Source organism: Notechis scutatus, chromosome 1, assembly GCF_049901735.1.
Source record: "Notechis scutatus isolate UNSWTSFEM ecotype Mainland chromosome 1, rNotScu1.2, whole genome shotgun sequence".
NCBI lineage: Eukaryota > Metazoa > Chordata > Lepidosauria > Squamata > Elapidae > Notechis > Notechis scutatus.
In genome coordinates this window covers 155794104-155819164 of record NC_142009.1, presented here as the reverse complement: position 1 = coordinate 155819164, position 25061 = coordinate 155794104, and the positions used below count along the sequence as shown (strand labels likewise).

At 39.0% G+C, this 25061-nt stretch overlaps 1 protein-coding gene and 1 long non-coding RNA gene across 3 annotated transcripts in view; one reads left to right on the top strand and one right to left on the bottom strand.

The window, feature by feature from the left end:
- WDPCP (WD repeat containing planar cell polarity effector) overlaps positions 1–25061 on the bottom strand; it is a 173843-nt gene that overhangs the window by 70586 nt on the left and 78196 nt on the right. For both annotated transcript variants that reach the window (XM_026668428.2, XM_026668429.2), the window contains exons 10-13: positions 17465–18074; positions 12881–13069; positions 8721–8844; positions 1667–1730 (exon numbers count right to left, since the gene is read on the bottom strand). In XM_026668428.2, coding sequence (XP_026524213.2) covers positions 1667–1730; positions 8721–8844; positions 12881–13069; positions 17465–18074 — 987 coding nt within the window. The remainder of the gene's footprint in view (positions 1–1666; positions 1731–8720; positions 8845–12880; positions 13070–17464; positions 18075–25061) is intronic.
- LOC148133057 (uncharacterized) overlaps positions 10596–25061 on the top strand; it is an 80080-nt gene continuing 65614 nt past the window's right edge. The window contains exon 1 of the long non-coding RNA XR_015746417.1: positions 10596–10645. This is a non-coding gene — a long non-coding RNA (uncharacterized LOC148133057). The remainder of the gene's footprint in view (positions 10646–25061) is intronic.

Sequence of the window (25061 nt, the reverse complement as noted above, 5' to 3'; positions counted from 1 at the left end):
TTCTACAATCCTAAATAAAATAACTGGTCAATAGTTTATTTATGCAATAAAGGAGGAGTAATGATATATCACCTTTCATCATCACAGTGTAGGCTCAAGCCTGAGATTGTATCTGTATTTAGTCGGTCTTCTACTAATGTTGTGACCTTCAATTCTGTCATCTGATCTCCTGAAATTCACACTAGGATTGACGCATTAAGATATGCTACTTCAGATAATTTATAAAGAGCTCAAGTCACTATATGCTAACCAAGCAACAGAATGCATGTAAGTATAATGCTATTCCTTTCCCTATCTTTGGGTTATTGTGGAACCAAAAATCCAGAAGGGCAGATCTCCAAGGGGATGATAGCATTGCCCTTGCTTAGACAGATTTCAATAATACATTCCAGCTGTCTGCTATCTATAACCAAGTCATGAAATAACATAGCAATTACAAATGGATCTGGCATTTACTCCAACCAATATGAATCCAAGGCCACCAGTGAGCTGAATACTAAGATCTGGAAATGGAGCATGATTTTCCAGACTTACTCAACAGGATTTTCTAGAATACAATTATATAACTAATGGTACCAAATACTTTTGAGAAGCCTAGAACAAAGGAAATGGATTGTATTTCTATTGTCCAATACTTAACCACCAGAATGCAAGGCAGAAATGACAATGGTTCAGATTTTATGCAACTAAAACAAAACTATAGTATTATACTATAAAGAGCTCATTCACACTATATTTATCACAAGGCAATCATATTAAATAATATATTGTTAAGAATTGAGAAATTTTGTTGAGAATGATTGTCCCTAAGATGCTTTATTGAAGAGGCAACTGGACTTTCTGGTTTTTGTTTGAAGACATTTCGCTTCTCAACCAAGAAGCTTCTCTAGCTCTGATAAGATGGTAGGAGAATGGAAGGATTTATAGTCCTTTCATGTGCAGATCTGTACATTGGGGAAATGAAACAGCCACTTCATAAATGCATGGCACAACATAGGAGAAAAAACACATCAGGACTAGACTCAGCAGTCCATCTGCATTTAAAAGATAGGCCACTGTTTTGAAGACAACGAAGTCCACATTTTGGACAGAGAGGATTGTTGGCTTGAAAGAGGAGTTAAAGAGGTCATCTATGTCAAAACTGAACAGCCCTCTCTCAACGGGGAGGGGATACAACATCATCTATCTCCAATCTACAACACAGTCCTTTTAACAGTTCCAAGAAGGCTACGCACCAATTTGCACCACTCAGGTGACCCTGATGACACAAATAAACTTCCAGATAACCTTAAGGACTTACTAAAAGAATGCAAATGATCAGCTGTCTGCAAGGAGTATAAATCCTTCCATTCTTCACCATCCAGTCAGAGCTGAAGAAGCTTCTTGGTTGAGAAGCGAAATGTCTTCAAAGAAAAACCAGAAGGTCCAGTTGCCTTTTTAAAAAAGCATCCTTGGAACAACCATGATTTGGATGACTGAGAATCTCCATAGATATTGAGAATGATTGTTACAAATTATTATTTGATTTTAGAGCTGTCACTAGCTTATGAACTATAAGCTTATACATTAAAAATATTATAAATTCAATCCTGGTTAATGTGCCCAAAAATGTCATAATTCATTCAATAGCAGCAATAATATTTAAAATTCTTCAAGCATATCTTACCATAAATAAGTCATGGGCACCTATATCAACTGCTAACAGAAAGGCCTTTTCAAATCTTTGGTGCCTGTAGAATGAACAGAAACAAAAAATATTGAAATATATACTATTAATTACATGTAGCAGACACAAATTTGTAACTGCAGCCATGAATTCTAGTCCCAGCTTGGGGACTAGGGTCAGCAGGATGATTCAATTTCTCTCTTCGCCCTAGAAAATAGGCAAGAGCAAACCACTTTTGAAATGTTGATATGAAAAGTACAGGGATGTGTCCAGGGAATTGCCAGGAGTCGAAACTGACTCAAAGCCTCTCTGCCCCCATCAAATCAAGATGAGAGTAAGAGACAAGCGAAGGGAGGTACCCTACACATTGATGTCTGATTCCAAATTCACCTCTTTTTACATTGTAAGTGCATGTAAGCAAGCTTCAAGGCAAGCAAAGAGCCTAAGACCCCCGTCACCTCTATCTCTGATCTTCTCTCCCACAAAAGTTACTTCTCTTCCTAAAATAAGCAGAATAGATTTTTTTATTCAACATACAACCACAGCACTTCTCTACACTGAAATATTTTTGCAAAATAAAAGAGTTCTACTTATGACATATCCTCCCACAAATCTTGCCATTGTGTCCCAACATTGTGATGGTGTTGGAGAGAGGAACTAAGAACATTCAGGCATGTATGAAAGTCTTTGTAGATGCTCAGCTAAAGCAGACTGGCATATAATAATAAGAAGTAATACAGGAAAATTATGTTGGTTCACTTTAATGACAACAAAAAGGCCTATTTTCAAATGTGAAGAGTATGATAGAACACTCTTGAATTTTACTTAAAAAAAACCACAACAGACAAGATAAAGTGAATGACAATGTAATTACAGAAGATGGACCCTTGAGATTGGATGACATTCAACAAGCTAAAATTTCTATGGCTAAGACAGTTGGCAGAGGCAGGCATGTGCTACAGAGTACTAGATTCCTACAATCTGGTACTCCATAGCTGGGCCTCAGAAGAAAATGCCAAGGGAGTGGGAGCAATTTACAGGAGTGACTTGAGACCTTCCCTTCCAGCTTTCCCATTGACTTTGCTTGTTGGAACCCGTTAGGAAGTTGCAAGAAGATCCTTGTCTAGTAATCCACAATGCTCTCTTAATGAAGCAGTAAACTGATAGAATTGCTGTCACTAAGCAATGTAATCATGTGACATCATGTTTTATAACTACATTGCTTAGTAATATTTTCAGATACTAATGTATTTCAAATTTTCTTCCATTCCATTCAATTCCACTCAAGTTTTTTTATGCTCACTATATATATTTTTTATTTTCTAGATAACTAAGTATGGAAATTTTTCTTTGTAGAGCTAACCCTCTTGGCTTTACCATATTTTTCGGTATACTCATGGTCTATTCCACCCTTCTCCTTTAAGGCAAACAAAATTCTGATAATTCATACAGTACAATCTAAGGATCACTGAGGCTAAATCAGAACCTTGCCAGTTCTTTTGTCACTTTTCCACCTGTTTTTTCATTAGTGGCCAAGCTTTTTGAAGGAAAAGAATGAAATTTATGTAACACCAGTAAAATAAAATAAGCACAAGGCTAATAAAATAATGAAACTTTCATGAAGTCCTGATATTCTATTTAAATGTAGAAGAAAATCATACTAACAGTCAAAAATATTTTTACTAACTAGTAACTACCAACAAGCTATCTTAGTCATCATGCTCATTGACCATGTAAGTAAATTCCTTGTCCTGGACTGATAAAAAGGAAAACTGCTATGTTTCTACCCTTGCTTCTCTTCAGTAAGAAAATCATCTGTGGGAGAAGAGCTATGCCACAGTTTTGGTTTACAAACATCTCTTTAGACATGAAGAAATCTCAGAACCTGCCTCATAAAGAAGTCAAATGAGGAATGATGTATGATTGCAAAAGATATTTTTAAACCCTTCCAAAGGAAGACAATGAGAATAATGAATATTGGAAAAAAACTCACATGTAATTAAGTGGAATAAAATGAACTTGTAATTACTTCAAACTTTAAAATGTACATGCAATTGAATTTCATTTGAGCATTTTAACAATGAGCAATTGTATCTAAGCCTACCTATGAATAGGAGATGCAAATAGGTAAAAACAACTACATCTCCCAGACATTTATTTCAAGGCTTACATGATCATTTTTAATTCAGTAATTCTGTTTAATATTTCAATTTAATACTTTACTCTTTCATCCAGTTTCTAGGCATCTAGCCCATTTCTTAAGCATAACATAATTATTCATAAGAAATGCTTTCCTTATAAATTCTCCTATTAGCAATTGTTGGATCGGAAACAACATTTATGAAGGTACAAAATGAAAAATAAAGTTTCATTAAATATAACAATATTATAAGGGTTTTATTCTGGGCCCTATTAAACAGCATTCCCTTAGCTAACAGGGTCTGAAGTATGCCTATTTTACCATGCTTGTTCTGAAGGGTAGAACCAACTCCAAGTAACCTGGTCCCGAATTCACAGCTATGAATTGTATCTAGAAGACTCTGGCAACCCAGGCAGATCACAAAATAATGGTATTACATATGCTGAGTAATCAGTGCCACTGACTACTCATATTGCTGCATTCTGCACCAGTTGAAGCTGTCAAACACAATTAACTTAATTTTTGATACATTTTCAGACTCATCATTATCATTGTATCTTACAATCTAACATTAACCAAAAAACATTCAGCTTGTCAGCAAGTAACGTAGTATCATCTACATACAAACATACATGCAAAACCACATCACACTGTTAACCACTTAATGGAATATCATCACATTTTAAATAAATCTGTACATAATAAACAGTCAAACAAATATTAAATACCTGCGCTTTATGCTGAGTGCTGAGCTATTTGCTAAGCATTCCATTTATTCTCACACATGCTTTCCTTTTTTAAAAAATTGCATCTTTATTATTTTTATAAAGAACACAAGGCGGCAAATATATCTAATACTCCTTCCTTCTCCTATTTTCTTCACAATAATCCTGTGAGGTATGTTGGGCTGAAAGTGTCTGGCCCAAAATACCCAACCATCTTTCATGCCTAAAGTGGGAATAGGGTCATTTGGGGATTATTGTTGGAAAGGGTGTGAAATTATGCAGCTAGCTCCTTGAATTAACTCCTGTTCACATTTACTATTAGTTGCCAAGTGCCCTGAGATCAGGTGATCATCACCTGCATTCTTCTGTGCCAGCTTCTCCAGAAAGTCAATGGGGAAGCAGACAGGGAAGGTTGCAAGGAGAGGGGATGTTGGATTTAAAGTCCAATTCCCCAGCATGCTGCAAGATTTTGACTGCTTTGCTCAGTGATCAAGATTCCATGTTCTTTTCCAACATTTATTACTGTATCATTTATCAATCTTAGAGATTATTGATGGAATTGTGTACAAGTGTAAAACACTTTGTACCAATTTTATTTTAAGCTATAGTAGCTTGGAGTAAATTTTATGGATTTGATTCATAATTATTCCCATTGCTGTGTACTGATTGAGTCTTTGAAATTTTGTTTCCATTTTCTCATCCAGCTATTTGTTCTGTTTCTGTATTGTATCTAAGTAAGAGTTTATATTTGTGCCCTGATAAATGATAATTATTTGTGTATACATTTTGAATTTTGCCTTTTTTTAAAAAATGTCTCTCCCTCATTCTTAAGTTTAGATTGTATCCTTCCAGCTATGATATATTTGCGGCCTTCACAAAACGTCTTGAATTTGATCTTTGGATTGAAGTGAATCGTGTCTGTGTTGGTCATTTATTTTTTCTTACTGTAATTATTTCCAACATGGAAGGCATTTGAAGGAAAAACTAATGTTGAAATTGTTAGGCTTATTATTTTATTTGTAAAATTCCATTTTTTAAAATAAACTTTGTTTGATCATTTGTTTTTAAATTTTTATCCTCCTCTCTGCTTCTATACCACATATACTATGAGGTCCATTAATTAGGCTGACTCCTTCCAGTATTCACATTTTGCTGTTAGAGAATTTTATCCACTCTGTTATCCATGACAACAAACATGGTTTTTGCTATACCTTAAAATTTGGAAGAGCAAGATCATCTCTATCTTTTGAATCTTATAATATTTAATTTAATCTGGGTCTTTTCCCACCCCACCCCATATAAATTTGTTGACAAATTTCTTGTCATTCTTGGACTATAATAGGAACCATTTCCAACAAATCATTTATCATGGATAATGTATTCATTTCAGTAATTGCAATTGATCTTAACTAAAATGGCTTTGTTCTTGTCAGTAGATCCTTATTTCATTTTCCATTTCCACATACCAGGGGTGGGATGCTACCAGTTCTGCCCGGTTCTATAGAAGCAGTAGCTCTGAAGAGCAGCAGACACCGAACTGGTTCTGTTTGCTTCTGTTTGGCTCGCCTGGGCTCTTACCTGTCCTTTATTTCCTGCTTTTTCAACCTCAGTTGCTTTGCACGGCACAGCTGAGGTTGAAAAAGCAGGGAAAAAGAGGCTTTTCAAATGCTGCGCACCCGCATGCAGCGCTTTTCAGCTGTCCAGGTGGCACAGCCTAAGGTTTTTTACACGCACGTACAGCGTAGTCACCGAACCGTTGAATCCCACCCCTTCCACATAACATATCATTCTCATTTTCCTCTAATGCTTGTTTTAGGGACATTGCTTAAATTGCTTGCCTTTGAGTCTATAAGAGCTACAAATAATTCTTAACTTTCACTGCCTCTTAGTTTCCCAACGTCTTACTATTCAGAAATTTCTAACTGTTTACCTTTTATCTTTCTATATAAGCACAATCCATCACAATCTTCCAAAATACTCTGCTTTGAAAACTGATGTTAATTAAAAATGCTGATAAGGACTTGTGACACCTGTTGTTACACATTTATTTTTCTCAACCTTGTCCATTAAAAATCAGCTATGATACTTTAATTGTCTTTGGCCTTTCGTCGGTTCTAGCTTTAGCCCTCTGGTGATAATGTAAACTTAACAATATTCTTGAAAGCTGCATTGAGTAAACTTATCAACCTAAGACAGCCCTATAGCAGAGATAAATATAGGCAAAGATGAGTTCCTGCTACTATTGTAAATCTCTATTGTGCCAATATGATGACCCAACCATTTTAAAAAGTATAGTAGATTAGAACATTTATGAACAGATTCTAGGATTCAAGCATTGACATAGGCAGGCAGGCAGGCAGGAAGGAAGGAAGGAAGGAGAAATAATATAAGAAAGCATTTGTCACTTTGAAGGTGAGAAATAGAAAATGATATGTGACTCCCCCATTGTCTTCAAAAACACAAACCTTTCAGAATCCAGTGCTGTACAACTTATTCTCTGCAAGTACAACCAGTTTTGAAATGTACATTACTGTTTCTTTATATTCCCCTTCTATTTTACGTAGTTTTGTTTACCATGTGAACTGCATAGAATAATACTTGGTTCACATAGCCATATGGCATCAAAATATTTAAACAAAACAAAAACTGTCACTGAAACTGCCTTGACCTAAAATATTGTAGAAGGAAAAATTTGACTATTTTACTGGATGAAATCTTCTTTTTAAAAAATAGAAACTTAACATCTGGTTATGTCAGAGTCCCTATCTCTAGTTTTATAAAACAAACCAGCCTTTTCATTTTGTCTTGGAATCATACTGACACCAATACAAAGTGATTAGAAGCTAAAATGTATTCCAAGAAGATGTTGCAGTAATCTTTCACATTCAGTAAATGTAAATGCCCAGAGATTCACCAGATATAAACTGCTCTGAATTACATGAAAAAGAATCAAGTGATACAAAGCAATACATGCTTAGTTTTGTGAATCTTTTGAAAGTTTACAAAGAGTATTCAGAAGTGAAGATTATTATGAAATTAAGTCTAAAAAGGAATTGTGCCTGCATTTATATACATTACCTTTCATTCATTGTTTTTCTACTTGAGTAGAAAAGGGACCACATTATAGTAACTGAATAATTTTTCTAGGTTTTATGATTAGTGATATTTCATTATTTGAAAATAAGTATCTGACCAGCAGAATAACAACACTAGGTGGCTAGCAAGCAAATACACAAATAATACAAACATAAGATTGACATTCTATCAGATCACAACAGGCATAACATTACCCACTTAAGAAAAATACAAAAATATGCTGGGCTTGCCTCCTATTCTGACCTAAGAGCAGAGTCAGGTTTTAACAGCCTTTGGGAGGGCAAGAAGAATACGGATCTTCTATATCTAAGAAAGTATCTGTTCACAGTGAAGGTACATTATGGAAAAGGCTCGCTTCCTAGGTACCATAGATGTCAACATTAAATAGAATTGAAATGAGCCTACCCTATCCAGTCTAGTAGGATGGGAAGTGTCCTCAGTAGGATGATTGATCCCACAAATAACCTGGTTCTGTGCCATACGGGGCTTTAAAGGTGAAACCAGCCTTCTGAATTGCACCCATAAAGAAACTGGAAGGCAGTGTAGCTTGCATATCAATGGTATAACACAGGCCAACCATGAGGAACCCAAAATTGCCAACTTAAATTTCTGGGTAATCTGCAAAGTCAACCTATATAGAAAGTCAACCTATATACAGCACATAATGTCATTTAAATAATGACCATGAAAGATGACTTCACAAGCGTTTGTCCTTTATAATATACTATTATGTGGGTTTTGTGATTCTCTGGCATAGGAATATTTAATTAAATAATCTTTTACAATTTGTGGCTATTTAATGTTGTTTATGAACAGTAAGGTTGTAAGCTACTTAGAGTTGCTTGACAATTAAAGTGACAAATAGACCAAGTAAAACAAATAAGTGAGATACAAAATCTTAGTGCACTGAAAACAAAGGAAATATATATAGCACCTGAACATGTTTGAAAAAGGACTAGTTCAAACAAGCCGAAATGTCATTGATATTTGTGTGTGGGTGAGTCTTTTAGAAAATATGTTAAATGCTTTAATAATTTCTTATGGAAATAGTATAAATTAATTGAAATTGATAAAAGTTAAGATAGTTGTTCACCTGAGCAGATGGTGGAAGAACCTTCGTGCATATCTACTGATCTGGTCCCTGTATCCCAAAACAGTTGTCTCAGACAAAGGTCGGGTTGGTGCATAAAATGTCCCAAGAGTTGCCTCCAGCTGTGCTGTGGAGTTCAAACATAGCAGCCGTTAAACAAATGGAGTACCTTCCCTTCAAGAAATATGGCTTATGTCTTCAGACAGCGAGGCTTTTCAAATGAACATGCAGCTTGGAAAAATAAATTATTTTTTTTAAAAAAAGTGACAGTACAGAAACAAATCTATGTTGAACAATCATTTCAGGCAGCACCTATGATGATTTGGAGCAATAACAAAAATCTGTCAGTATCGTAGAATAAATGGATCTCTAATTATTTTAACGTGGCAAGAATGATTAATGACGATGCTAAACTTCAATCAAAGCTTTTCCTACTAAAAAAAGTTCTCCTTTTTTATCCTTCCTGTTCTGACTTAGCTTGTCAGAACTTTTCCATTGTCCCACAGGTAAAAATATTTTCCAAGGTTAGCCCTGGGGGAAGCGACTTGACCTCTGTAGGTATTTCAGCACCTCTAAAAGAAGCATTGATAACTGTAGGAATGTTTTTCTGCTTTCAGTATTGGTTGGCAGGCTTCAATAATTACAAGGTGAGTCATATCTCAATATGTCATGTTAATAGAGTATCTAAGCACAAACTTCCAGGTTTACTATAATCTGCAATATGGATGTTGCCTCCCTTCTGAAATATTGGAGGTTTTATAATGGTAGCTGCGTGCCACCTGCTGTAGGACAGGAAAAAGCAAAACTTGCTTCTTTTCCCTTCTGCCAAAATATACAAATTAAATAAAGATAACATTATTAGTAAATTTGTTAAGATCGATGAACAACTACAAATCATTCATATTTGTGCCTCCAATGGCCTCTGGGACTCATGACTACTCAGCAATATTATTTGGCAGCAATTCCTTGGCCTTCTTTGGATTACTTTTTCCCTCAACTCTTTCATATAGCCAAGATTTGGATTTGCAGCAGGTTTCCCATGGCAGATTGCAAAATGATAAGGTATTTTGCTTTCTATCTATGAACCTATCTAGCTTGAATAAAGGTGAAATATTGCACAAATTTAAAATTAAACAATATTCTTTCCAATTAATTTTGCCTAGGATTACATTCTTGAATATATTCATCTTTCAGCTATTCTTCCCCCATCTTTTCTACTATTATTTAGAAGTAGACAAATGTAACCACTGATGCACAGCTTTAACCAATGTTAGTATTATGCCATGTAAATTACGTATTTATCGGCGTATAACACGCACTTTTTCCCCCTGAAAATAGGGGCAAATGATGTATGCGTATTATGCGCCGATATAATGTTAAGAAGCCTTCGGTGAATGCTGCTGGGATCGGGGATCAAGGACACAAATGAAAGAAGGGGAGGGAGGAAGCAACCAAGCCTGTCCTTCTCTTTGGGTCAGCTCTCTCAGTCGCTCTCTCGCTCCTCCACCAGCACAGGAAGAAACTGCTTCAAAGAAGCGGGGGAGCTTTTCCTGTCGCCGCAGCTTCCCTGAAGCGCCCGTTTCTCCCCACCCCCACCCCGTCCGCCCGCCCGCCCGCCCGCCCGCAGTGCTCCGTTCTGCCTGCCTGCCTGCCTTCGTTAATGGTTGAATCGGAACAGCTTCGGCTGAGTAAAAGAGGCGAATAGTTATTATTCTCAGCCGAAGCTGCTCCCAAACAACCAGAAACTAAGGCAGGCAGGCAGGCAGGCAGGCAGGCAGAATGAAGATGCGTGTTATACGCCTGTGCGTGTTATACGCCGATAAATACGGTACTTTAAATGAATGATGTATTATATTACTTCCTTTTTTAAAATTGCAGATACAGTTTGATTTTAGAGAATGATACTTAGGAATTCACTTGACAGCAAGGTGAGTAATGACTAAAGAAGATAATTACCAAAAATTGATGCAACAAATTAAAACAGATTTGGAAAAATGGAAAATTTTGCAACTATCGTTGATAGGAATGATCCCTACAATTAAAATGAATATATTGCCAAGAGTACTGTACATATTTCAAACAATTCCGATAAAGTTGGGAAAAATACTTTGAGAAATTTAATAAAATAATATTAAAATGCATTTGGCAGGGGGGGAAAAAGGAAGAATTGGCTTAAAATGTTGCAGGATTCAAGAAATAGAGGAGGCTTTGGACTATCTAATTAGAAACTGTATTACCAGGCAGTGGCATTAACATGGATGAAAGAATGGATTGCATTGAGACATACAAGATTACTGATTCTGTAGGGACATGACTTACAACTGGGTTGGCAGGCCTTATGGTATGGGAAAAACAGAATACATGGTTACTTTCAAAGACATTATATAAGGAATGCATTATTGTTAGTATGGGAGAAAATCAGAGAACATTATTTGAAGATACTAGTTTGGCTTTCAACAATGGAAGGACTGATTCACCCAAATGTTATTAACATGGGGAATATTGTTAGATATAAAGACATATTGAATGAAAAGGGGGAACTCAAAACTAAATAAGAATTGAGTGATCAAGGGATCGACATGGTATGGTATTCACATGTACTGATACATTCTAGGTATGAGAAAAATGCTAAATTATATGGTTTTTATAAAGAAACAATAGAATTAGATAAGATATTAACAGGGACAAAAGAAAGACTGATAAAAAAGCTGTATAGCTATTTACTGGCTATTAAATTGGAAGACAACAAGTGGAGGAGACAATGACAGCATGGGCAAAAAATTTTGGTTAAACAATAGAATTAGTCAAATGGCAGAAGTTGTGGAACAGGAATTATAAATTAACAATGTCAACCGCATACAAAGAAAATGTATATGTTTTATAGGTGGCAAATCTCAAATGACATAAGTTACATGTCTAATATATTGCACACTAGGAGAAGCATAGAAGAAAGAATTTATATATAAAACATACACATTAAAACCAAAAGGTCCCACATCGTTCCACTTTTTAGTATTCCTAGAAATTTTCTAAGAATAAATGTTAATCTTACATAGAATTTTATGTCAATGGTGTAGAATAGCACGATAAGAGCTTCTTTTTCTATAGCATAAGGATTGTGGGTCTCAGCCTCATGACCTTGACACATGTTTCAACAGCAAGCAATTTTTCTAAAACTTGCTGTTCACAATAGCTTCTAGCATTTTCCTTTTCTCCAGGGAAGCGCTTGGTGCCCGGTTATATTTACATGCAGAGACAAGACATGAAGCTCTTCTACTTATTATTTTTCTTATCTAAATCCTGAGAAAAGTACTAATGGGACCACAAAAAAGACAAAGAATAGAAAATGAAGACGCTAGAATTCCAATAGACAAGCTCCTACCACAAGACAGCCCAGATTAACATTGTTGATAAGAAAAAGTCTGGTTAGTGGACATTGCAATATCTGGAGGCAGCAGAATAAAAGAGAATGAACTGGAGAAAATCACAAAATACAAAGACTTGCAAATAGAAGTAGAATGACAATGGCAAAAGAAAGCAAAGATAGTATCAATAATGATAGGCACTTTGAATGCAATCCCAAAACATCTGGACCACTTGAACACTATCAGCATTGACAAAATCACTACCAGTCAATTGCAAAAGACAGCTTTACTTGTAACCTTTAACACCATCAAACAACACAGCCTATCCCAGATCCTTTAGAAGGACTTGACAGGTAGATAAAAATGCCAAATCTGATCTAAATATCTGGCTGACTATGCAATGAACGAATAATAAAATTTATTAGATTTTTATCCCACTTTTGACCATAAAATTCAAGGTGTCAATGTTCTACATAGAATTATCTTGCCTATTTTCTCCACAACAAGCCTGTGTGGTGGGCTAGGCAGACTGGCCCAAAGTCATTCAGCTGGCTTTTATGCCTAATGGAGGCCCAGAACTCAATGTATCCTGGTTTCTAGGCCAGCACTTTCAACTCTACACTATGCCAATATATTTACACTGAAAAATTGATCTGTAACACCAGTTGCTTTTAACATAAAGATCAGTATATGCATAATCTTGCAATGTTTTAAGTATATCCTGCTCAAGTTGATTAACATTAAAGTTCTAGCATTAATTGAAAGGTAGGGATACTTATCAGACATAGCCCAACAAACCTTCTCTAACGTGTGTCAGCTTTTGTCGAAGCAGATAGTTTGTTATGGCACATAGGCTTACATAACAGTGATGACCCACTGTATTCCAGTTCATGCCATTTAAAATGTTAATTGCCTCACATATCTCATCTTGATGAATATATTCCTGGATGATTTCTACAAGGCCAAGCTGTCCTCTTGGGGTGACACCTGCCACAAAAAATAATGAAAAAGTCATTCCAGTCAAACCTAATTATGTTAATTTGTTTCACTAAGAATATGTCTGTTTGGTTCTGTTTATCACCCATTAAAATATATAAGGTGTGCACTTTGGGCAGATACATTGATAAATAGTATTTGCTTAATGATTAAGGATAGCACTATTGTATAAGAACATATAAAAATAAACCCCTTTGGAAGCAATGAATCCAACCCAATTAATTTTTGCTTGGCTCCTATGAGAATAAAGAGAGAAGAAAAAAAATTTAAAGGCTGTATCAATATTAGCAAAATGAATGGAGTGAAAATTACTAAAGTTCAAATGATAGCATTCTGCCTGTGGACTGAAAGATTGATCTCACCACCCAATAGATTTTGTTTTTATCTGTAATTTGAGACTGATTACACAGTACATATTTCATGTACAGACACACTTCTGTTATCAAAAATATTAAGTGCACATTAGCAAATACATCTTTACATTCATATATTTTATATAGCTGTGAATGCATGTTGGAGCTATCAAAATTGTAACGTTCATCATAGTAGTTTTCAATTTATATAAACTCGGTAGATTTCAGCAAGAAAGGAGAGTCTCTATAGGCAAAATATAGACATTTTACTGGCCATCCATGATTCCCCTACCTTTGATTTACATTTTCACATTGTGTAATATTAAGGAGGTTTAATCTTTTCTTATTGTTGCCTATCAATACAATCTCATTTTTGAATTTCTAAATATTTGAATTTTAATTACAATCTGGTTCTACTCCAATCTCCATGAAATAAAATATTGATTATTATTATTTTTGCAGGAGGGGTAAGTAACAACATTAGTGTATCTATTATAAGCACATTCTGGAACAAATTAAACAGATATTTTGATATCACTAAGTGCAGAAAAAACTTTTGATACTGTGAAAATTGAATTTCTGGTATAAGTAAAGAAAATTAGATACCCTTTAGAATTTGTTTCATATAAAATTTTATTATTTTAATCTTTCTGCTTGGGTGGTTACAAATGGGATTATCTGCTCTGTAATCAAAATGTGATGGCCCAGTGATAGTTAAGGACCTTAATGGATCAGAATGTAAATATAAACTGTTATCACATGCAAATCAAATTTCAGATCTTTTAAATGACTCTTAAAAATATTCCCAAATATGTGGAAAATATAGAGTGCAAATGAACATGGTCTCTAAGTAATAAATATTGTGAGAGAGTGCCTATGTTGCTTACATATTTTTTAAAAATAAATTAAGTGAATTACTAATGAAAGAAAGAAACCTCTACCATCTTAGTCTCAAATATACAGGTTTCATATAACTATTATGGTGATCTTGAGCCAATCATTATACCATTAAAACTTTTGAAAGATTACAAAATGAATGCAATTTATCCAAAATATCTAAGTGCCAATATATTCAGGTAAAACATTCGTTATATATTTTATTCAATTCTGAGCTTTAACAATCCAATTCTTTGGAAGATTTGTTTATTGTAGGAAGATGTTCCTGAAACTAAATTTACAATTTTATGTTACTAAAAAATGAAAGAAAATTACAAAAATTTGGACAACATAAAAGAAATGAAAGATAGAATCAGAATAGCCTTCTTAGGAAAATCAGTATTTCAAATTTTAAAAAGTTGGTCAAGAGGTTAAGGCACCAAGTTAGAAAATGGTAGACTGTGAGTTCTAGTCCCACTTTAGACATGAAAGCCAAATGAGTGACCTAGGGCTAGTCACTCTCTTTCAGTCCAACTCATTTCACAGAATAATGTTCCTGCAAGATGAAAGCATTGATGCTATGGACTGGCCAGCCCGTTCCCCAGACCTGAATCCAATTGAGCACATCTGGGACACCATGTCTCGCTCCATCCACCAACGCCACATTGCACCACAGACTGTCCAAGAGTTGGGGGATGCTTTAGTCCAGGTGTGGGAGGAGATCCCTCAGGAGACCCTCCGCCACCTCATCAGGAGCATGCCCAGGCATTGTAGGGAGGTCATACAGGCACGTGGAGGCCACACACACTACTGAGCCTCATTTTGACTTGTTTTAAGGACATTACATCAAAGTTGGATCAGTCTGTAGTGTTTTTTTTTCACCTTTAATTTTGAGTGTGACTCCAAATCCAGACCTCCATGGGTTGCTAAATTTGATTTCCATTGATAATTTTTGTGTGATTTTGTTGTCAGCACATTCAACTATGTAATGAACAAAGTATTTAATAAGAATATTTCATTCATTCAGATCTAGGATGTCTTATTTTTGTGTTCCCTTTATTTTTTTGAGCAGTGTAGTTTGCTGACCTCTTCCCCAAAAGACTTTCGTTCTATTCATTTTTGAAGTGTACCTTTCAACATGAAATGCAAACCCTATTTGACCCTCAAACTGACAGAACTTTTAATTACTTAAGAAGTAAATGATTACTTGCTAAATGAGCTTTAGAATGGACAAAACCTAAATATTATTTGCCTTACTGATAAACCAAAGCTTGCACCATAAATTGATTCCATTCTTAGAAGACATGGAAAAAGAGCTCACCTCAATGGCTTTTGTGGAGACCATGGTCTGTCTGTGAGACTTATTAATCATGATCACACATCTTCCTAGATGTACATATATTTTAGCATTATGGACTTTGTTCTATCTGTCCCCATGAGAATGTTGTTCTATATTTTTCTAATATGTTTAGTATCATAAAATTGTAAGTTTTAAGTAAATTTTGAAAATGCATGTGTTATCTCAGGTTTATGTTACATTCTAATTTTTCTAATAAACTGGATCAGAACAGGACAATCATCCCTAATGCATGTAACCAGAGAATTTCTTGTTGAAAATTTAACAGCATTTTTAAAAAAAAAAAATATTGCAGCTCTTAATCATAGAGGTCAGCAGCTTCCTTTTTGGGTGTCTGATTTCTTTTGGGTCAGGCATTTCCAAATGACCTACTTTGGTAAGAAAGGTGACAGCCAACTCATGGCCTAATTGATTTAGGAACATTGCCCAGGGAGACAGTCCAATTAAGTTTACAAGCTGGCAATTAGCAGAAAGGCCTCTAAATCCCTGCACTGAGAGCATGTTTCTCTCAGTTAAGAACATAAATGTGCTAGAGATAGGAAAAGTAAAGCTGTGCTTTTTAGAAAATTGTTGTGAGAAGAGCCACACGGGAAAACTAAGAAAAGCAAGGTAGGTATAGTCTGATTGCCTTCTAGTAGACAGGTAACCAAAAAAATGTAGCAGCATTTAAAAATATGCAACATTTGAGAATACATCAGCAAACTGTTTTAATTAGCTTTCTAAATAAACATCTATGGCTGTTAAAATACTAGACAAGGTAGAATAATTTATCCAGGGGTGGGACTCAACCGGTGTTACTACCGGTCTGGTGACTACGCCTGATGCGCGCTCTGCTTGCGTGTAAAAAAACATCAGCTGTGCTGCCCAGACAGCTGGAAAACGCTGCATGAAGGTGCGCAGCGTGTGAAAAGCCTCTTTTTTCCTGCTTTTTCAACCTCAGCTGTGCCGTGCAAAGCAGCTGAGGTTGAAAAAGCAGGAAATAAAGGACAAGTAAGAGCCCAGGCGGGCGGGTGGGCCAAACAGCAGCGGACACAGAACCGGTTTGGTGTCTGCTTCTCTATAGAGCCGGGCAGAACCAGTAGCATCCCACCCCTGAATTGAACAAATTATTGTACAAGCTTTCCTCTTAAACAAGATATCAAGACAATTTTTAAAGAATATAAAGTTGACATATCCTGAATGGTGCAATCATATTTATAAACCGAATTGTTGGGATATAGGATTAAAGTGGCTTGTGGAGTAGTTTCTATCTACCTGCCTATCTACATATCTGGTCAAATCTGCAATCACATTTACTTGAAAACTATTCTTTAGCTGCCATATTAATGGTGCTGGATAAAACCCAGAGGCCTGTGATTATCAGTGGAATAATTAAGAGAAAGATGTTTATCTCTCCAGCTCCCAAATTCAACTTAGGAGAATTGCCCATTCTGATGTAGCAAGGGGCAAGATGAGAAACGCCTTCTGCATCAATCAAAATTTCTTGCACAACCGTAGATTTCATCTATATTATTTGCTAATTATTTTTATTGGCCGAGACAGATGACTCACATAAAACACAAATATTTTAATGATGTATCTCTCTTCAGATTTCTTCCAATCAACGGATTTCAACAGATTCAGTCAACCATTCAGTCCAATCATAAATAATGTAATGTAATCTTGGATCTTTTTCTTCTGGTTCTTTTACTTTTCTTGCTTAGTTTTGTTGAAAATATAATCTTTTTAAAAAGCAGAAATTTTATATCTACTGATGAAACATAAAAATTGCATTTGCCATTAACTACCAAATAAACTTACCGGTTTTGAAATGAAGCACTCCAACAGGTCCTCGGTCAAATCTAAATAATAGAAGATCATGTATATCCAAAACATCTATGTCCTGAGAAGAATCTTGTGGGATAGCCCATTGAATTTGAATTAGACTGCTGGATATCTGAAATTTTTCACTGAATTGTAGAGTCGATTTTGGTGAAAAGTCTTCAGCTAAAAACTGCATTTTAATTGGAGACAGTGCCATGTCAAATAACTGTAGTTCTCCTTGAGAATTACCAGTAAGAATTATGGCAGCACTAGGGTGGCAACACATTAAGGCAGGTAGCAGCTTTGCTTCTGTTGCCAGAGTTACTTGACGGTAGGCTTCATATAGAACTATTGAAGAATCTTCACAACCCAGAACTAGTTTGTCTTCTGTAATATTCCTGCAACAGCTGATGGCCTTGGATGTTAATGGTATTTTGGTGATTGCCACACAATGAACTTTATTCCTAACATATTCATAAATGCAGCTGTCAACCGTGGGCTTTTGGTCTGCACTCACAGATTGTTCTACAGTATGAATCTGATGTGGATTACGCATACTAAATCGGACATCAAGTGGATCCCCATCTGTATGAATAGAACCCAGAATCTGAAAAACAACCCATATGTAGAATTGCAGTGAGTTGAAATAGCATATACTTACAAGTAATATAAATAAAAATGCTACAATTCATAACCAAGATAACAATTTGACAGAAATAGATTTCATTGTACCTTAAGGTAAAGGTAAAGGTTCCCCCTGCACATGCATGCTAGTTGTTTCCAGCTCTAGGGGCACTGCTCATCTTCTTTTCTAAGCCGAAAAGCCAACGCTGTCCGAAGATATCTCTGTGGTCATGTGGCCAGCATGACTTAATGCCGAGGGCGCACGGAACGCTGTTACCTTCCCACCAAAGTGGTCCCTATTTTTCTACTTATATTTTTTACATCCTTTTGAACTGCTAGGTTGGCAGAAGCTTGGACAGGTAATGGGAGCTCACTTCGTTACGTGGCGCTAGGGATTCCAACTGTTAAACTGCCGACCTTCTGATCAACAAGCTCAGCGTCTTAGCCACTGATGCACCACATCCCTTCCTTGGTTTGTTAGTAAGACCATTGTACCTTACTATCTGCTAAATCATGTGACATGATGAGGACATGATGCCTCAAGGTCGATTTGTATATCAGTGTATATAGTTTAGCTTACAGCTTAGTATATAGTTTATAATGTAAACGGATGCACTGTTTTTCAGTTTAAGGTACATATTCTTGTGAATATAATTAACGGCAGAATTTTTCACTAGTAAAAATAGGTCTGACTTTGTGAAAAAATATGTATCATAGGGCACTAAAAAGGGCATTGGTACTTACCTGATACGCCCATTCTCTGTGAGCTGTGAAGAGCATCCAGATATGGGAGGTGCTTCAGTCTCTTCTGGAAAGGCTGGGCCTAAAACTCCAGGACGCTCCTCCTCCTCCTCGGGACTCCTCCTCAGCATCCCCCAGTTTTGCGAAGACTGAGTGCCAAAGTCCGGAACTCATCACCTAATCTAGATCCCTGACTGGAAAGGAACCCCACCAGACGGAAAGAAATGGGTGCGGCTGGATGCTCTTCACAGCTCACAGAGAATGGGCGTATCAGGTAAGTACCAACGCCCTTTCTCCCATGAGCTGTTCAGAGCATCCAGATATGGGACATACCAAAGCTTGGCCTGTCCTTAGGGAGGGACTCCGTCTGGACTGAAATCCACTCCTATACTTTGTGGACCCTCTGCAAGACTCTTCTGCCAAATGAAGCGTCTGCTGAGGCATAGGTATCAATTCTATAATTTCTGACAAAGGGAGATGGTGAAGCCCAAGCTGCCGCTCTGCAAATTTCGTCTATGGAGGCCTATGTGGCCCATGCTGCTGACGTTGCCGCACTCCTTGTTGAGTGGGCTGTAATGCCCCTAGGAACTGAGATGGACTGGCATTCATAACTTTTAGCTATGGTGGCACTCAACCATCTACCGATGGTCGTGGACGACACCTTTTGTCCTAAGGTGGATGGGTTGAAGGATAGAAATAGAGCCTCAGATTTTCGAAATGTCACTGTGCGGTCTAGATAGATGCGTAAGGCCCTTCGCACGTCAAGTCTATGCCATTGATGTTCCAGCCTATGAGCTGGTTTCGAACAGAAATTTGGAAGGACCAACTCCTGCGCTCTGTGGAAGGTTGAATTTACTTTAGGAGTGAACGATGGATCCAAACAGAGAATCACTCTGTCCGCATGAAACACGCACAGGTCCTTACGCATTGACAATGCCGCCAATTCGGAAATCCTTCTAGCTGATGTGATTGCAATTAGGAAGGCCACCTTATATGTTAGGAATTTAAGGCTAGTGGTTCTTAGAGGCTCGAACGGACCAGTTGTAAGAGCGGTTAACCTTGTTGAGATCCCAGGTGGGATAGCGGTGAATTACAGGAGGTCGTAAGTTTGCAGCACCCTTGAGAAAACTGCGGACATGTGGATGGTGTGCTATGGAACGGAGGTCACCCCAGGTTATCATCGAGGCTAAAGCTGCCACCTGTCTACGTAACGTATTTGGAGATAGGCCCTTGGTCAACCCCTCCTGTAAAAAACCCAATAATTGTCCTATTGATGGAGCAGTTGGGTCGATCTTAGACCCCTGACACCAGCGACAAAAAGCTGACCACGTGGCTTCATATGTACGTTTGGATGCTTGAATAGTCGCAATAGCATCCTCTGAAATTTGTTGGGCCCTTAAATGGCTCCGCTCAACCTCCATACAGCTAGACTGAGCCATTGTGGGTTCGGGTGAAGTATCGGCCCTTGGGAGAGGGAAACCTTAGACGGTGGAATTTTCCAAGGTTGTTCTCTCGACAGGTCCTGTAAATCTGCGAATCACGTTTGCCTGGGCCAGTAAGGGGCGGCCAATATCAATTCCGCTCGTTCCTCCAATAACTTCTGGATCAACCTGGGTATTACCGGGAGTGGAGGAAACGCATATAGAAGTCCGGAAGGCCACGAACATCACAGGGCATTGACGGCCTTCACCCCGAGTCAGGTACCTTGAAATATACCGGGGCAATTGGGCATTTAGAGGAGAGGCAAATAGATCGATCACCGGTTGCCCAAACCTCCGCACTGCTTCCTGGAAGACAGACGGGTGTAGGCGCCACTCTGCCTGATCTATCGTGGCCCTGCTGAGCCAGTCTGCTTGAGTGTTTAATGCCCCTGCTATGTGTTCTGCCTTGAGCGAAGACAGATTGGCCTCGGCCCATTTGAACAACTTGGTTGTCTCCAGCACCAGAAGTTTGGAATGAGTACCCCCCTGTCTGTTTACGTGGGCCTTGGTTGTGGTATTGTCTGTCAAGACCAGAACGTGGCATGAATGGAAAAGGGGTAGAAAACTGCGTAAAGCCAGGTGAACTGCTTGCAGTTCCAACAGGTTGATGCTTTGTGATTGTTCGGAAATAGTCCAAATTTCTTGTGCAGTGTGGGATTGGAAGTGAGCTCCCCATCCTACCAGGCTGGCATCGGTTGTGATCGTTACCCTGTGAGGTTCCTTGAAAGGACACCCCGTTTATGGTTTTGTCCGACCACCAGTGCAGCGATCGGAGAACGTTGTGCGGTACCTTTATCTGGACGTTGGAGGTGGATCTTCCGGATCGCTGGAAAGGTAGCAGGAACCATTGCAGCTCTCTAGAATGGAATCGAGCCCAAGGCACAATGGAAATACAAGAAATCAATTTCCCTAACAGTTGAGACAGCAATGCCAGGAAACTCTCCTTAAGGCCCTGATTTCTTTGGCCAAAGACTGAATACTGTTTAACCTGTCCTGAGAGAGAAAGACCTTGCCCTCCACGGTATCTATCACTGCCCCCAAATGAACTAGCCTAGTTGAGGGGATCAAGTGGCTTTTATCCCAATTTATGGAAAAACCATGACCCTGAAGGATCTCCAGAGTAAACTTGGTATCTAATTTTGCTTGATGTCTGGAAGATGACAAAATTAAAATATCATCCAGATAACATTGTAAGCGGACAGATCTTATCCTGAGTGAGGCAGCCAACGCCGCGAGGACCTTGGTAAAAGTCCTAGGGGCTGAAGCCAGACCGAATGGCAGGGCGATATATTCATAGTGCCGATCACAATAGCAAAATCTAAGATATCTGTAGTGGGCAGGTCTGATTGGTATATGTAGATAAGCTTCTGTGAGATCTATAGAGGTCATGATATCGTTCTCTCCGATGCTAAGCAGAATGGACTGGAGGGTAGTCATCTTGAATTTCCGATAAACCAATGATTTCTTCAAGCGCTTGAGGTCCAGAATTGCCCTCCAGCCCCCCGAACTTTTTGGGACCACAAACAATAGAGAGTAACAGCCTTGACCTCGCTGTTCAGATGGGACCTCTCTAATGGCCCGAATATGCAGAAGATGATTGATAGCCTCCCGCATCAACGCCCTCTTAATGGGGTCCGTGGACCTAGGGCTCCTAATGAAAAAGTTCGGGGGGGAGGATTGAAACTCCAGTGCCAAACCAAACCTAATAGTGTCCCTGACCCACGCATCAGAGGTGGAGCTTTCCCATTGATCGGCAAACAGTTTTAATCGCCCACCAATGGGAACTGCTGTCAAGGGCTCACTTGGGACGATGAAAAAATCGGCCTCTAGTGCCTCTGGGGTTTCTACTATTTTGGCCTCCCCGCTGACCTCTATCGGAGGATTCAGGCCTATCCTGTCTAAAACTGGGCCTGTAGCCTGATGTTCTCTAAGATCTGGGAACGTAGGGGCCCTGATAGTAGGACCGAAAGGAACCCCTTCGAAACGACTGGGGCGTTCTGTTTTCAGACCTACGAAAAAGAGGGGGAAGCACTTTTTTCTTGTTTCTATTTTCTATAAGGAGGGGCTCCAAGACACTGCCAAATAATTTATCCCCCAATATTGGGGCTGATGCCAACTTGCATTTATGCTTGGTATCCGCCTGCCAATGTCTGAGCCATAGCAGTCTCCGTGCTGATACGTGAGATGCTATGGCCCTAGATGAGAATTTGACTGCGTTAAAAGTGGCATCGGCGGAGAACTCTGCAGCTGTGATAATTTTAGCTATGTCCTGGTGAGCTCTGACATTTGATGCCGGCAATATATCCCTCAGGTGGGAGAGCCATCGGAGGGAGGCACGTGTAAAAAAGGACGCAGCTGTAGCTGCCTTAATGGCCCAAGTGTCAGAAACATGCGCCCTATGGAGTGCTAACTCTGCCCTCTTTTCTTCCGGTCTCAGGGCTTCCTCGGCCTCGTTAGGGAAGGTGGAAGAAGAGGCCAGTGCCACAATGGGTTCATCCACCTTGGGTGTCTTGAGAAAATTTGCAAACTCTGGTGCCAAATTAAAATATCGCTTATCGTACCCTGTTGGGGCTGGGTATGATGCTGCTGATGCCCATTGATTTTGTACTAATTCAGCAAACATACAAGGGACAGGGATAGTTTCTGCCTCATTAGTCGGTTGCGAGAATATTAGGTCTTGGGATTCATCCTGAGACTGTTGGTAATGGATGAGTGTTTGCTGTGCCTAGCTTAACAGTGTTCTTTGCCTTGAACAGTAAAGATTTAAAGAGGTGTGGACGAAAAAGGCCAGAAAAGGTAGGTTGGTCTGGAATGAGGCCTTCGTCATCCGACATTCCCCGTTCTAGTGGGTCCGCCTCTGACAGCTCCAAGTCCATCTGATGGATCGAGCCCCCCTCCATGGAAACCTCCTGGTCCTCAAAGTCCACCTCCTCCCAAAGGTGCTGGGCCGGTATGTTAGGCTTATTGGGGAATACCTGAGATTGATGTTGTTGGGTATGCCCAAAGGAGCGGGCGGACAGGGATCCCGCATCTGAAGTGGTTGAAAAGTGTCTGGTCCGGGTGGATTGCTGAACTCCAGCCGCAATGCCCCTTTGAATGGCCATCTCCATCCATTGCCTCATTTCGATGGGAATAGACTCAGGTAATTCCTCTTCTTGTCTTAGGCCGGCGGCCGTAGGGGTGAAGGTTGCCTCAGGAATTGGCTGGCTAGTGCTCAGTGGAGGAGATGTACCTATGGGGGTTTGTCTAGGAACAGCCTGTCTGGGCTGGGTAGATAAGTCCAAGGGCCCCATCAATGGGTTTGGGTTCTGATCAGTCATGGCTATCTTGTCTGCCTCCCTGGCTTGTTTTTGCAATTGTCTTTCCAATGCTAGGTGCCTTCTATGGGCATCCTTATCTGCTGCCTTAGAGGCCTTTTTGGGACCCACAGGCTTGTCACGGGGCTTACTGGACTTGGAGCGGAAAGCGTTGTCACGTTCCATTTTGTATGATGGATTGTCTTGCCTCTGAGTGTAAATTTAATTTTTTTAAAAATTTATTATGATTATTATTGATATTGATATCGATATCCCCTGCGGTTGATATCAGAAAGGTCCTCCAGGAAGTTAAGACTGAATATTTATGGTAATAAGAGATTAAATGGAGAACAGTATATCAGGGTCCCCAGCAAGGTTAACCCTGCTATTACAGGCTCTGATGTGCCTCCTTGCCTGTCAGAGACAACGCCCTGCAATATAACTGTCACTTGCAATTTCCGATTGATTAAATGGTCCCGAAGGCAAATACACAGAAATGCCTGTAAATGAGTAGCCGTTTAGTTCCACATTAGCCAGAGGAATAGCTAAATCCAGGGAAGGCACAATGGACAGTTAATGTCTCGGTTCCCAGCAAGGAAAACCAGCGAGAAAGGAGGCTGTGATAATTGCTTTCTCGGTCCCCAGCAAGGGAAACAAACGAGAAATGGAGGCTGTTACGATTGGGCGCGAAATTGAGGCAGCCGTTGGAAAGGGTGGGAAGCGGAATCACCGATGTCAAGCCTGAGCCGCCTGGAAAGTCTCTGCTGCTGCTGCCCTAACTGCTATTTGAACGCTGCTGTCAGGAGAAAGCAGCAAAGCCAGGAAAGCCGCGGCTGTGAATGTTCCGATCTGATCGCAAATCCGATGATCGGAGAGGCAGATAAGGCTTTTTGCTGAGGCGAAGGCCTCAAGCTGTTTGCGGATTGACAGGCTCCGCTGATTTCCAAGGGAAAGTGATTGGAATGGAAGATAAGACTGTTTTGTGGCGAAAGCCTCAAATTGCCTGAGGGTAGCAGGCTATGCTAATTTACGAGGGAAAGTGATCAGAATGGTAGATAAGGCTAATTTGTGAGGCGAGAGCCTCAAACTGCCTGCGAAGTAACAGGCTCCGTTAATTTACGAGGGAAAGTGAGTTTTAGAATTGTTAGTTTTTGTCTAGATCGATGGGAAAGCCAAATTATGGTGAAGGGTTTTAAAGATCCAACCTGAATTTGAGCAAAGTCGTTCCAATCAGGGAGTGCACAACCTCTTACCAAGAAGGCTGAGCTAAAACTGGGGGACGCTGAGGAGGAGTCCCGAGGAGGAGGAGGAGCGTCCCGGAGTTTTAAGCCCAGCCTTTCCAGAAGAGACTGAAGCACCCCCCATATCTGGATGCTCTGAACAGTTCATGGGAGAATATAATTATTTTATTTTATAATGCATACGCATACTCATCCATCTAAGAAATATTTA